A 13,763-nucleotide genomic window follows, 5' to 3' on the forward strand; every position below is an offset into this window, starting at 1 on the left:
GGCTTTGTAAATATGAAGCTGAGGTACAGCTTTGCCAAGGAACTGCTTTCATGCTGTGTTCTGCGTCCCTTCTTCACTATAAATACAGCCCAGTCCACGCACCGTGGATACAAGTAAGAACGCACGTGAGTATCTATGCTTCAAGTAGGACTAGGATGAAACGCTGCATTTTGAAAGTAAAATTCGGCTAAAAGAGTGGCTCTTAACCTTTCTGGGGTCCTGGGTCCATGTGAGGACCTAGTCAGTCTGCGAGCCCCTTTCCTGAGAAAATGCACAGACTACGAAGGCTTTGTGCACACTGCAGCGTTCGTGACCCCGAGGCTCTCTACGGACCCTCAGTCAAGAACTCTGGGCCAAGGGACTCGCCGAGAGGTTCCAGGAGGTTAGTAATAAGTGGCTCAGAGAGCGAAGGCTCATTAGCACGAAGCAGAGCAGCCTCAGCACAGAGAGGAAAACTCTCAACCTTGTTCAGGTACCGCTCGTTTATGGCTTTTGCTATCTGTTTGATTTCGCAGCGTTGATCAGCGTCCCTCTTCCTCTCGTTTAATTTCTCCGCCAGTGTCTCGAGCTCCGTCAGCGCCATCTGGAGGGGCAGCCTGTCGGGGTGTCCTCGGGGCGTGTTCTTCAGCATGTCCTTGAGGAGGAACAAGGCAGAGGGGAGGCGGACGTGTGATGTGGGGGTGGGAGCAGCGGGCGGTCACCGCGCACCCCCGCCGACAGCATCCCGCGACTCTGGCAGCCGGAGGCTGGCCCTGGCATCCGCTGCTTCTGGGGAATAAAGTAAGCCCTGGGAAAGGGTAACAAACTCAGTGAGTCACAATTTGGCTGAACGTTCAAAGCTCCTTTTGCAAAAACAAAACTGCCTTATTAGACGGGGATGGGAATGGAAACAAGACACCATTTTCCAGGAAGGGACCCATCCCTACTGCGAGCTCTCCAGGACCTCAGAAATCTCTGCTCTCTGGTAACGGTCAGGCTGTTGTTCTCAGTGTGAGCCAGACCAGTGGACCCACAGACGGCCGGAGTCCCCTTCCCGCCGGCGGGTCTGCGTCCTGAGCGCCCAGCTCTGAGCCGTTGGTTCGGGCGGAGCGCGGCGGCCCTGCAGGAGCACAGCACAGGCACCAATGGCACCGCGAGCGTGGTGAGAGCCAACTCCAGGCTCTGAGTCAACTTTCGAGGGGGACGTCTACGCGCCGGGTGCAGTCACCTTGCCGGCTTCGCAGAGGAGGGCGAGCCAGACCAAGGCCTCCCTGCCCGGGCCACCCGGCCCACCCGCCCCCCGGGAGCTTCAGCAGCCCTGTCTTTTTAAGCTTCCTGTTCTCTTCGGTCTGGAAAGAACTCGCCTAACGATCGCATGTTCCCCGTCTGAATGAACAACACACACTGCTCCACGCGATGGTTTCCCTGTGAGCCACGTCAAACCCTACAAGGCAAAATGAATCATCTTCACAGCAGCTGTGGTACCAGCAGCGCAGCTGGGTCGCGCCCGCCCGGATCCCAGCACCATCCACAGAACCAGCGCCGCACGTGGACGGACAGCTGAGCGGAGGAAAGCGGGGTGCGCGGCGGCTGCCAGGCTGTTACTTATTGGGGTACAATACGGGGGAGAACACGGGAGTCAGGATAAAGACAAAGGCTCCTGGGGGACCACGTAGTGGAAACCGGCAGGCCCAGAAAAGCCACGGCCACAGCCTGATCCAGAGCTCTGGGGGACGGCTATAGGGTCATCGCAACTACAGGTAACAGGCCCCGAGAGCCAAGGAGGGTCAGGTGTGGTGATAGGAGGAGAGGCAGGGGAGTGGCTGGGGGTCAGAGGCACGGGCCCCTCCACGCCGTCCCCCTTCACCGCCCCCTCGGCGCACGCGGACGCAGCAGGGCTCGGAGCTCGGCGGGAGGGAGGCGCCCCATCTTCCACCCCACTCCTCTCCAGGACCAACTCCCAGGAGCATCTTACCCGCAGAGCGGGGTCCCTGCACACGGACCTGTAGGTGTCTCTGAAGTACGGAAATACAGAAGTACAGACACCGCCCCTCTCTGACGCCGACAGCATTCTCCTGGGAACCAGCCCTGCTCTGTCTGAGCCCCCTGCCCCTGCGAACTGCCTGTGCTCAGACAGCAGGAAGGACTGAACACCTCCCCACGGGAACTGCATTCACACAAACCTGGGACCAGCCGTCTGGGTGCTATGCTGCCATCAGGCCAGGGTGAAGGCTATTTTCTGCCCTGGAGGGTCGGGGGCTGGCGCCCAGGTGGGGCGGGGGCGTGGGAGGGGACGAGCTGTACAGGAAGCTCTAAGGAACCTGGGAAGGGCCAGGCCAAGGGGCCGCATCTGTCCACGAGGACGTGTGCTTAAACCAAAACCCCGGAGTCTATCGTAACTGGATTCGGACTTTAAGAATTTTCATCTGTTTCTGCTCAGCAAACTGAAACATTTAGAGGTAAGTAAAAATAAAAATAAAAGGAAAGAGCAAACTTCTTACAAGAACCAATTTTTAAAATTTGGAACCATGTGACGGGCGGGCCCAGCGAGGCCTCAAGGCCTTTGATGCACCCTCCCTGTCCCTGGGGATGATTTCACGGTTCATCTTTCATCACTTTTAATGACTAGGGGAGCCAACAAGTCGCCTGATTTAACTCTAGAAACAAGCTGAGTGTTCACTGAGAAACTGGAAGAGGCCACTGCAGACCCTCCTCGGAAATAACCAATTCAAACGCCCTGACGCTCATCTAAGGAGGGTGAGCCCTGAGCCCGCAAGGTGCACGGGTCCCAGGTCTCGGGGGCCTGACAGCACATCACACGGCAGGGCAAGGCCTTCCTGATCCGACGATGCTTTATATCTGCACTCAAAGCCAGCTCTACTCTTTAGATCAACGCACGTACCTAACTGAGAATTCTTAGTCTAAAAAAACGTAGGGTCGGAGTATCTGGGAAATCTCTCTGCACAGCTCCCGCTCTCCAAGCAGCCGGTCGGCTCCGCAGCTGACCGGCAGCTTTCTGGGCCTGCCCCTCCACTCTGGGCACACACCTGACCCCGGAGCAGGACCCTGGACATCTTGTGTTTACCTGCCTGGTGACCAGCCCACCTCCCACAGTGCACGAGCGCGTGTGTGGTTAATGAAAACTCACTCGGCTTTGCCCCAGTTCAGGTCCCTGGCCCGGGGCCCCTAAAGCCCTCGGAATTTCCTGAGTGATGGGGGGAGGGGCGTCTGGTGTTCATAACAAGTCCCTCTCACCCCCCCAGAGTCTATGCTGACGAGGGGAGTCCCGACGGGCCCAGGAGAGGAGCTCAGCACGGGTGGGGGCCAGAGGGACCGGCAGCTGCAGGCTGGGGTCTCGCCGCCCCCGGCCCTGCCCTGATGTAAGCGGCCTGGGAGCGGAGGCAGCCGAGAGCCTGCCATCTCCACGAGGAGATGCTTGGACACGGAGGGACGGACGACGGCAAGACAGGACCACTGGCCGAATCGCGCAGGAGGCCTCACCTGGAGCAGCAGGATGAACTGCGGGAACCTCTGGATGGGCTTCATCATGAGGCTGTACAGCGTGACGCGGTCAGGGCCGGCCTCCTGGCACTGCTGCGGGGTGACAAAGGGCCGGCACTCGCGGCTCCCGCCTGGACGCCGCCCCGGGGGGAGCTCGCACTTGCTCCCCTCTACGGAGAGGCTGCCTCCAAACCTGCTCCAAACACCTTCTACACCTCATACACCGCCAATGCACGCTGACGTCATTCAGGCTACAGCGAGCCCTGGCTGGTTTCTGAACTGAAAGCTTCAATGTTTTTATTTGATGTTTTAAGAGCCATTTATGAGCTAATTTCAATACTCTAAGAGTCAAACTAGTTTCTAAGATTCTACAATCACAACGAAGGGCAGCTACAAAAAAAAAAAAAGAAAGAAGAGGAAGAAAGTGACAGAATCCCAAGTGGGAGCAGCACGGGCCCCTAAAGGCACCTGCCCTGCGCCTGGGGCACAGTCCCTGCGGCTGCCGCGGCTTGTCCTGCACTGGGACAAACCTCCCCACTTCAGCCCTCGCTCTGCCGTGGAGATTCGGGGCGCGGCTGGGGCGTGTCCGTGTCCTGGCAAGTCTCCCCAGGGGAGGCCAGGGGGGAGGGAGTCCAGGGCCAGGCGCCCCCTTCCCTCTGTAGGGGAGGCTTCTCTGGCAGGAGGGGACGCCCCAGGGTGACCATTTACAAACTGGGGAGGAGTCCCCAGCTCTCTCCAGCTGAGGGGCCACGCGGTGCAGAGCCCGGAGCCCGGCTTGACCTCGTGGACACCGGGCACCTGGGGTAGGACAGGGGACTGGATGGTCTGCCTTCCCAGGCCGCCAGGGGCTGGCGGCCTGACGGTGGGGCTGCGGTGGCCTCCTGTCAGGTACTGTCGGCACCAGCAGGACCACAACAAAGTCCTCAGAAAAAGTATACTTTAGGTCGTCCCGTGTTTCCTTTCTCCTGCTGTGACAGGGCAAGGCCAGAGCGCCGACCGCAGCTTTCCAGAGTGGGGTCGATCTAAGGACGGGCCACCTCCACCCCGGTCCTGCGTCAGTGGGAACCACCATATCACATGAGAGGGAGCGGGTATAGCTCAGCCTAAATAAGCCTTCACCCTGGGCGAGGACACCCCCCAGGGTTCACTGTGCAGGTGGCAGAACCTTCCAAGAACACAGTTCACGTAACAGGAACAGGCTTTGGTCCCAGGTCATAATGCAAACTGGAGCCTCAGGCAGATGAGACTCCGGCCCCGGCCCCGGCCTCGGGGACTCAGTATCTGAAGGGAAACTTTATCCTGGTTCCACGGGCAGAGAGCCCTCTGGGCACGTTTACGTCCCAGCCTGAGACGGGCGTCTTTTGACAGGGATGTCGCTGATTCAATGTCACCCATCAACACCCGATGTCAGAGGAGGAACGGACCATGCAGCCCCCCTACCCACCGTGGGGGCTCATCTTTAGGGGGTCTGCTCACTGCCTGACCCAAAGAAGCCACGGAGCCCCCGACCGACTCCAAAGCCCCCCTTCTGTTACTCCTAACGCTGTGCTGAGCAACAGCTGGCCACTTGGTTTGGGGTCTGATCTCCACTTTCTGACCCCTCCCATCTATCCACATATGTCTAAGGATGTGCAAATGAAGGTTATATTCAAAGAGCTATGTTGTCACTAAAAACTTCATCATCCTTTCCAGCACTGACCCAACACCTAGGGTCCTGTTGGTGCTAAAATCTTTACAATAAATAACATTATACATTTAGAGGGAAGGTTTGGTGAAATTTCATTACAAAGTATTTTGACATCAAAGCTGTTATCAGAGGGTGGTAAAACACACAAAAAAATTTTCAAGTGCCTACCTTTAAAAATTCAAGAAAAGCAGGTTTTGTAGCACACGTTTTCTTAAGGATTGCCACAGCTGTGCTAAAATTATTCACATATTCGCTGTAAGCATCCAGCAGCATGGACTTAGAAAACTGAAATACAAGAGGAAATTGAGAAACGTAAATAATGCAGAGTCCATCTGCTTCCTCTCCAAGCTTACAGTAAAAGGCCGGAACCCGTGCTAACGATAACCTCTCGGTCACTGTGATGTTTTCATAGGATAAACTTCATTATGACTGTGTGTGATCACTGTTTTCTTAAGGAGACCTGCTAGGAATTTTTCACTGGCTGGTTGATCTTATTTGCCAATGCTCTTTAAGGCTGCCCTGCTCAAAACTGTGGCAAGTTTGGGTTTCAGTTAAGAAATGTTCCTGACTACAGTCTACAGTCGTATAAAGATGGTGTTTACAGACATCCTCCTTTAAATTCCTGCTGACTGGCATTTTGTGGATTTCACCTCCAGGACAGAATGTCCTGCACCTCAGCATGTGGAGGTCCCAGCATACTGACCTAACCACCCCCTTGAGATGCTCAGGGGAGGACAGCTGACCACACCTGTTTCCCCAGGCTGAGGGGCAACGCCACATAGGTCCACTGCCCAATTTTCCCAGAAGCGCAAAGGTTTCCAGAGGCGGAGACATTGGCCTCACTCCCGTTTATGCTTCTAAGATCCCACATATTCTTGAGGACAGACAGCGAGTCCCATAAGTAGATGTGGAGCCACTTAGAGAAGAAATGCTTTCATCTAAATTATATATTTCTTAAAAAGATTTTCTTCTACATTAAAAAAATGTTCCCAAGGTAAACATTTTAAGAAGGACAGACTAAGAGTTGAAACTAATATATAAAATAGGCAGAAATGCAATAAAGAAGTAAATGTCCAATATCTCTTTTTTGTTTTTCATAAAGATCACTGAAGGGGATTATGCAAATTCATTTTAGAACTCTCTTTCCATGTTATGTTCAAAGCATACTTTATATACCCCATTAAGCACATGCACAGAATATATAGAAAAAGGTTTCACGTATCACATTATAGCATTCCTCTAAGTATACGGACACTTAAAAATCTTTCAGGCTCTTGTTCCTTGACAGTGCTGTCCTCAATCAACTTCAGAATCCCTCTGCTACCTCTAGATAGAAAACTAGCCAGTCCACAGTGTGGACGATTCACAAATGGGCCGAAGATAAATGGCTTGGAGCCACCCAGCGCTGGAGCTCAGGGCTGCGGCGGCTCCTGCTGGGAAAGGTCAGCACAGCTGTGGGACCAGCTCGTGTCCCCTCGCGTCCTGTGTCACAGCAGGGCCTGGAGGCTGCGTCCGCACAACGGGACACCAGGTCAGGGAGCACAGGGCTGAGGGAAACAGGTGGGTATCTTCCCACAAGGCGGTTCCCAGGAGGGGTGAGACCCTGTGAGGGCTTAAAGCCGACAACCCCACAAAACCGTTCACAAGCAGGGCCCTGACTCTTCCTGTGATGCCTCCCAAGCTTGACGGTGTGTAGTCTGAAGTGTTCCAGGGGCAGCTCCACCGGAGCCTCCGGACGTTTCTCTCTACATCCTTCCCCTGGGCGCACACGCGTGCTCAGCTTCCCGACCTCAGACCGGCCCCCGCGGAGAGCTCCGCAGTGTCGGCCGGGGCGCTGTGGGGTGCAGCTGAGCTCAGGCCGGCAGGACACCCACCCTGAGGCATCCGTGGGAGAAGGGAGGGGCCCTGAGCCCAGGGGAGCCCCACAGACCCTCTGGGCACGCCGGCTCAGTTACCGAGGCCACGAAGACGTCTCCGATCATCTCCACCGAGTCCCACTCGGCCACGCGGCTGGCCAGCGCAATCTGGAACATGCAGTGGCACTGCAGGACCTCCTTGACCCGGTAGAAGACCGTCTTCAGCTTCCTCTCGCTCAGGATCTTGGGCTCCATCTCAGACAGCGGCTTCTCGTATTGCTGAGGCAGAAACACACAAGGACGGCCCAGGCTTTTCCCAGGGTTCATGAAAGAACGCGGAGAAACTCACCTGTGCAACTACGTTTGTGCCCAAACAAACCAGGCGACCTTTGATGTCAATACACAGACACAATTCTCAGATTCTTTTAAGAATTTTGCCAATTTGAGTATTTTATAATTCATAGGTTCACAAAACATATCCATTATACAATGTGGCATTTAGATACCTCCAAAATCCTCTTAAGGGCATCCACGTAGCTCTTTTCACTGTCGACAACCGAACCCAGAATATATCTTCTTACGACCTGTTGAGAATTTGAAAAGACAACAGTCAAAACCTGCCTCAGAAAACACAACAGATAAATTTGACTTCTGTTGAGGCTTGTGGACAAAAAAGTTTTTTGTTTTCAAGACAGTACATAAATGAAACCTCCCAAGGCCTTAAAATATATTAGTGCATTAACTACCGACCATTATGGGCACAAAACGTTGGTTCCCCATCACTACAATTCTGTTATTTGTAAACCTCAAATTATAAACCACAACTACAGTAACACAATTAAATTATGGCATTAACAACAATTTCATTCACTCATCCAACAATAATGAACTGAATTAACGGGTTGTATTTTATGTGCCGAGTATGGAATTACATGGTATTTCATGTATACATTAAGCATAGAAAAAAAACCTTCCAGTCTTGACTCAAAGAATGCTATTACCAACACATCTAAAATCATTATTCCAAAGTTATTTTAAAAAAAAACTTTTGGAAGGTGGAGGTACAGTTTTGTTTTGTTTTGAGGCCATTCGAAGCCTCCAAGGCTAAGAACGCAGAGAGTAAATGACCAACGTCAATTCCAGGTGCAAAAACTCCTCCAGACCTGAGATGCCTGCATTTCAAACAGTGACATCGCTTTGGGATTTGTTTTCATGACTAGAGGACACGCAAGCACAAGTTTCTGGCTGTAAGATGCCTGTTTAAGGCCAATGATGACACTGGGCACTTTTGTCCAGTTTACACACCGTTTGCAAAGTTGTTTTTGCCAATAAATGGCAAGTGGAGCATAGAAATGACAAGGCTGCTCCTAACCCCACCCGGCAGCCCCATCCCAGGAACCGCGACGCCACCTGGCGGCAGAAGGCACATCCTCCGAGGGCGCGCCTCTTGTCAAGTCACCGACATCCACAAGGGAGCGACTCCTCTCCTTACAAAAGGGCTGCTCCTTCGCAAAATGAAGGCAAAAAGCAACCTTCAAGGACACTTAAGGAAGAAAGTGATGTGTGTAAAAGGCAGATGAGTCTGGAATTAAAGCAAAAGCACACGCGGCCGCAGCGATGACCCCTCCCTCTGAAACGAGGGTGGCACCCCACGACCCAGACACCCCCAAACTGCGGATGGTCAAATGTGGACCAGCCTTCTCCCAAAATTCAGATTCCCACACACTGTCTCAACTCTGGGGTCAGGATATTTGAGGATTTGTGGGGGGGGTCTAACCTAGGAATTAAATGTTTTTTATAAGTCCTGAGATGACACTAATGTATCAGGTCAAAGGACCTGGAACTGTTATTACTGAAAAATACAAAATAAAACCCCAAATCTCCCCCAGATCCCAGGGCTCCCGCAGGTCGGGTCAGCCCCTCAGTTAAACTCAGTGCGTGGACAGCACAGCCAACACGGGTCCCCAGGCCTCAGGCTTCCCGGGACCCTGACCCCGAGGCTGCAGGGAGACCTCAGCCCTGGACCAGCTTTCCTACGAGGCCACGGGGACCCGCGGGAGATGTGTCTGGGCCAGGAGGTGATTAGAGCAATGCAGGAGGAGAAGGAGGGTGTAAAGGGGGGAGGGGGGGAGGGGAGAGGGGGCGAGGGGGAGGGGAGAGAGGAGGAGGATGAGGGGGTAAGGGGGGAGGGGGAGAGGAGGGAGATGGGGGGCGGGAAGAGGAGGAGGGGGTAAAGGGGAGGGGCGGAGACGAGGAGGAGGAGGACAGCAGCCCCTCCCTGTGCCCGGACCCTGGATCAGAGGCCCGACGGTAGAGGATGCTGGCCTCATCCTTCAGCTTCAGTGCCACCTTTCAAGTAAACGACAACCCAGGAAATAAAGGCTTTCCTCCCACCAAACTGGGCATGTAAAGAACGCTTCACATGCAGCATTTTTCCTGACAGATATGTTACCTTATTTCAACTTTGGAAGAAAAAATTCAAAGAGCACTGACATTGGGTTTAATCTTTTAATGGAAAACTCTCCGGAGAACAAGCAGTAACCAGTGGGGAAAGCAACCTCTGTGAACCAGGGGGTAAGAAGGGAGCCTGCGGGGAGCGGCGCAGAAACCAAAACACAAACCCTCTCTGGCCGTCGTGCGCCTGGCGTGGCGCGTTCAGCCAAGGGCCACCACACGCGTCGCGTCACTGTCTTGTCGGGCCACGAGGAAGACACCGCAGACGCCATGTCCCCGTTTCAAGGGAAGGAGGACGGCGCTGGCAGAACAAGTGAGAGGCCTGGCTGGAGTCTCCCCTGCCCCAGTGCGGGGCCCGGGGTGGGAACTGAGCTGGGGGGGGCGCCTACAGAGGTGCCCTTTCTACACCAGGGACCCGTCCTCGCTGTCACCACCCGGCCCTCTGGGGGACAAAACTGACTGGCAGGTGTGTGTGTCTGTTGAGATCCTGCGGGCTCAAAACTCCCTTGTCCCCCCGTCCCCTGGCCGACCCGCATGCCCCTGCTGTCTCCAAGTCTCGGCCTGGCCGGGGACGCCCTGCAGCTACATGCGTCTGCACGACGGCCACAGTCCCCCACCCATGGGCCCCCCATGGGGAGGCTCCACGTGCCTCCCAACCACGTGACCCCCACACTGTCCGGGAAGAGGACCCAAGTCCTGGAGCCCCAGGGGAGGCCTCCCAGAAATATCGAGAGTATTTTTGAGCAATCAATGCCCTTTTTCAGACTCGTGAGGCTAAAATGAGGTGGGTGAGCCAGGAACTTGGGCAGCGAGCAGGGGGGCAGTGAAGAGCAGCCTCTCTGCTCCTGCAAAAACCGTCGACACGTCGCTGCCAGCAACGCGGCCACATTTCAACCCCAGGAGCACGAGGGAGCTGAGGACGCGGGATCCAGGGGGGCACCGGACCCGGACACGCCCGTCGCCCAATGCCGCCTGACCACGAGGCCCCTCTGGGCCTGGGTGTCCTCCTGTGAATGTGCTCCACAGGGGTCATGCAAGGATGAGGGGGGCGACTTTTACACCTGCCTGACGTGTCCCCTCCTGAGCACACGAGCCCGGCCTCTCACAGCCCAGCACCCACACACCAGACACTTCACTAGCACGTTCAACCCACTCTGCTGCCCCCTGCAACCCAACCAAGAGCCAGCTTCCTCCTCCAGCCTGACCTATGGCTAACAGACCCTTGGCAGCCTTTGCAACGCTCCAGCCTGACCTATGGCTAACAGCCCCTTGGCAGCCTTTGCAACGCTCCAGCCTGACCTATGGCTAACAGCCCCTTGGCAGCCTTTGCAACGCAGCTTGTCATCTTTCTTACTAGACTCTGAACCTACCACAGAGGATTTTTATGTGGTTCTGTCTGCACACCACATCTGTGCACGCGTGTTGTGTGTATGATGCATGCATCTATCAACCACCTTGTATACCTATCACCCACCTACGTCTATCTACCTACATCATCTATTTACAACATCTGTCATCTCTCTCAGTCTCCATGACCTGCATCAGGCTGCCCACGTGGGAAAAACTCAAATCACACCCCACCCGAAACCATCAACTCCTCCCCCCAGTGCCCCCAACTCTGTGGTACACCCTTGTCTCTGACGCCCTTGTTTCTGAAGCTTTCCTTTCCTTTTACCCAAAGATAATCAAATGGAAACCACGGAATATCTTCCCTCTGCTACCTACAGTATTTTCAGAGATGAAGAAATTCATTGATATTCGGCTAACTTCGTGAGCTGCTGGAAATCTATCTTTTAATCTCGGACTCAGGCACTGTGTACACGCACACGCACTTTACACAGTCACATCTAGTCCCTTCGTGGAGACGTCCCATCAGTGTGAATGAGTATAAATGACCCTCACAAAGAATGCAGATACTCCACGCATTTTCACAATTACACTGGGGCTGATACTCAAAATATGTAGGCTCGCTGCTGGGTTAACCCCTTCCTTGCTGGACCAGGAGAGGCCAGTGGACGAGCCCAGGTGGCTAGAATGGCTGGGAGTCTGTGCCAGCAGGTAATTCCCAGCCAGCACAGCCGTCCTGGTGTAAGTACGGGGGTATCCACCCTGCGCATCCTACCTGCTGCTGAGACAAGCCTTCGGGCATTGGGGTGAGGACGGCTTCCGGATGCTTGCAGTCCACGTCGATGAACAAGTTCTGTTCCTCTTCAAGACAGGGTCTGTGGTCTTAAAGGAAGACAGAATGTGCTGGTTTCACACTGAAACAGGATATAACATCACAGCGCAGTCAAGTTGACTGTCAAAGCAACGCCTTGGGCAGACACCTCAGTTCTACGTCTCCTTTCCGCCCAGCAATGAGTAAAGTGAAGTTTTAACAAACCCAAGAAAATATCCTTCCCACAAGAGGAATGTGGTGTTTGTTGATATTTGAGATTTTCAATGCTTGAAGTCTAACTTCAAAAAGCTGAGGTGTCATTTGAACACCTAGATGGCAGAGTAGAAATACATATTTCAATGTCTTAATCTATAACATATCAAAGTCAGAAACAAAGAAAAGCAGCTATGAATGACTAAGAACCGACACTCGATAGTCAGGGAAAACCAAGGGAGACTTAGTACCTTCCTGACTTTCTCCCTTTCTCACTAGAAGTCTGGAAAAAGCACAACTTCCCCAAGATCAAAAATTCTAGACCAAAATTAACTTCATTTCTAAAACCTTAGATGCAGCTACGTAATCTAAAGAATTCACAATGGGGCTTCCCTGGTGGCGCAGTGGTAGAGAGTCTGCCTGCCGATGCAGGGGACACGGGTTCGTGCCCCGGTCCGGGAAGATCCCACATGCCGCGGAGCGGCTGGGCCCGTGAGCCATGGCCACTGAGCCTGCGCATCCGGAGCCTGTGCTCCACAACGGGAGAGGCCACGACAGTGAGGGGCCCGCGTACCACAAAAAAAAAAAAAAAAAAAAAAAAAGAATTCACAAAACAGCTAGAAACCAGAAAAGCACAGGAAATTTTAGGTAATAGGAACCTGGAGATGTTCTAATTCAAAGATACAAAACCCTAGCTGCACAGAAGAACTGTCAGAGGAGATTTAAAGAACCTACAGTGTCTATACACCTATTGGAACAGCCAAAATCCAGAGCAGTGACTACACCAAGTGCTGGTGGGGATGCAGGATGGCGCAGCCACTTCGGGAGACAGTTTAGTGCTTTCTTATAAAACTAATCATACTCTTATCACGTGACCCAGCAGTCATGCTCCTTGGTGTTCACCCAAAGGAGCCAAAAACTTATAACCACACAAAAACCTGCACAGGGACGTTTACAGCAGCTGTGTTCACAATCGCCAAAACTATGAAAGCAACTAAGATGTCCTTCAGTAGGTGAGTGGATAAAATAAGCTGGGGTCCATCCAGACAATGGATATTACTCAGCTAAAAAGAAAGGAGCTATCAAGCCATGAAAAGACATGAAGGAACCTTAAATGCGTATCACTAAGTGAAAGAAGCCAATCTGAAAAGACTACAGGCTATATGGGTCCAACTAGAAAAGGTAAAACTATGGAGGCAGTAAAAAGATCAGTGGTTGCCGAGGTTTGGGGGGAGGGAAGGATGAACAGAGGATTTTCAGGGCAGTGAAACTACTCCCTATGATGCTATAATGATAGATGCTTCCTTCCATTTGTCCAAACCCACAGAACGCACAACAGCGAGAGTGAGACCTGATGTGAACCATGGACTCTGGGTGATGGTGATGTGACACTGTAGATTCACGGTTGTAACACATGGACCACTTGGTGGGGATGGTGACAGTGGGGAGGGAGGCTGTGCCTGAGTGGGGCTAGGGGTTTATGGGAAATCTCTGTACTTTTCACTCAGTTTTGCCGTGAACCTAAAACTGCTCTAAAAACAAAATAGTCTTTAAAAAAACCACAACATTCCAGTGTGCAGATGTCTCCCTCAGAGGTCCACTGACGGCCTGGGGGTGGAGGCCTGGCACCACTATGCGTAAGAGCTCCCGGTTCCCCCGTGTGAACTCCAGGGCTAAGAGCCACGACTTTAGCCCGGGCTTCCCACCTGACAGCTCAGGAAGCTAAGGCCACAGGGTTCAGGGGTGTGTGTAATGGGTCCCCCTCCCCCCAAACCAGGGACGATCCTGTGATACTCTGGTCACTCTCCCCCTGGAGCTGGCTTCCGGCCTGCCCCGTGCACCTGGACCCCGTTCCCTTGCGATCCTGGTTCAGGGGTCTCGGGTGGGCCCGAGTCGGCATTTCTGAGCAGCCCCC

The 13,763-nt window shown here is 53.5% G+C and overlaps 1 protein-coding gene across 8 annotated transcripts in view; it reads right to left on the bottom strand.

The window, feature by feature from the left end:
- Nucleotides 1–13,763, bottom strand: part of ARHGEF10 (Rho guanine nucleotide exchange factor 10) — an 88,945-nt gene that overhangs the window by 38,036 nt on the left and 37,146 nt on the right. For 7 of the 8 annotated variants that reach the window (XM_022570866.2, XM_089903596.1, XM_022570863.2 and 4 more), the window contains 6 exons: nt 11,600–11,706; nt 7,530–7,607; nt 7,123–7,302; nt 5,336–5,452; nt 3,481–3,573; nt 464–634 (listed from right to left, as the gene is read on the bottom strand). In XM_022570866.2, coding sequence (XP_022426574.2) covers nt 464–634; nt 3,481–3,573; nt 5,336–5,452; nt 7,123–7,302; nt 7,530–7,607; nt 11,600–11,706 — 746 coding nt within the window. The remainder of the gene's footprint in view (nt 1–463; nt 635–3,480; nt 3,574–5,335; nt 5,453–7,122; nt 7,303–7,529; nt 7,608–11,599; nt 11,707–13,763) is intronic. The other variant, XM_089903595.1, reaches the window with a different exon arrangement.

Source organism: Delphinapterus leucas, chromosome 21 (genome assembly GCF_059928025.1).
Source record: "Delphinapterus leucas isolate spDelLeu-1000000601 "Yukka" chromosome 21, BTC_Dleu_Yukka2, whole genome shotgun sequence".
Classification (NCBI taxonomy): Eukaryota; Metazoa; Chordata; class Mammalia; order Artiodactyla; family Monodontidae; genus Delphinapterus; species Delphinapterus leucas.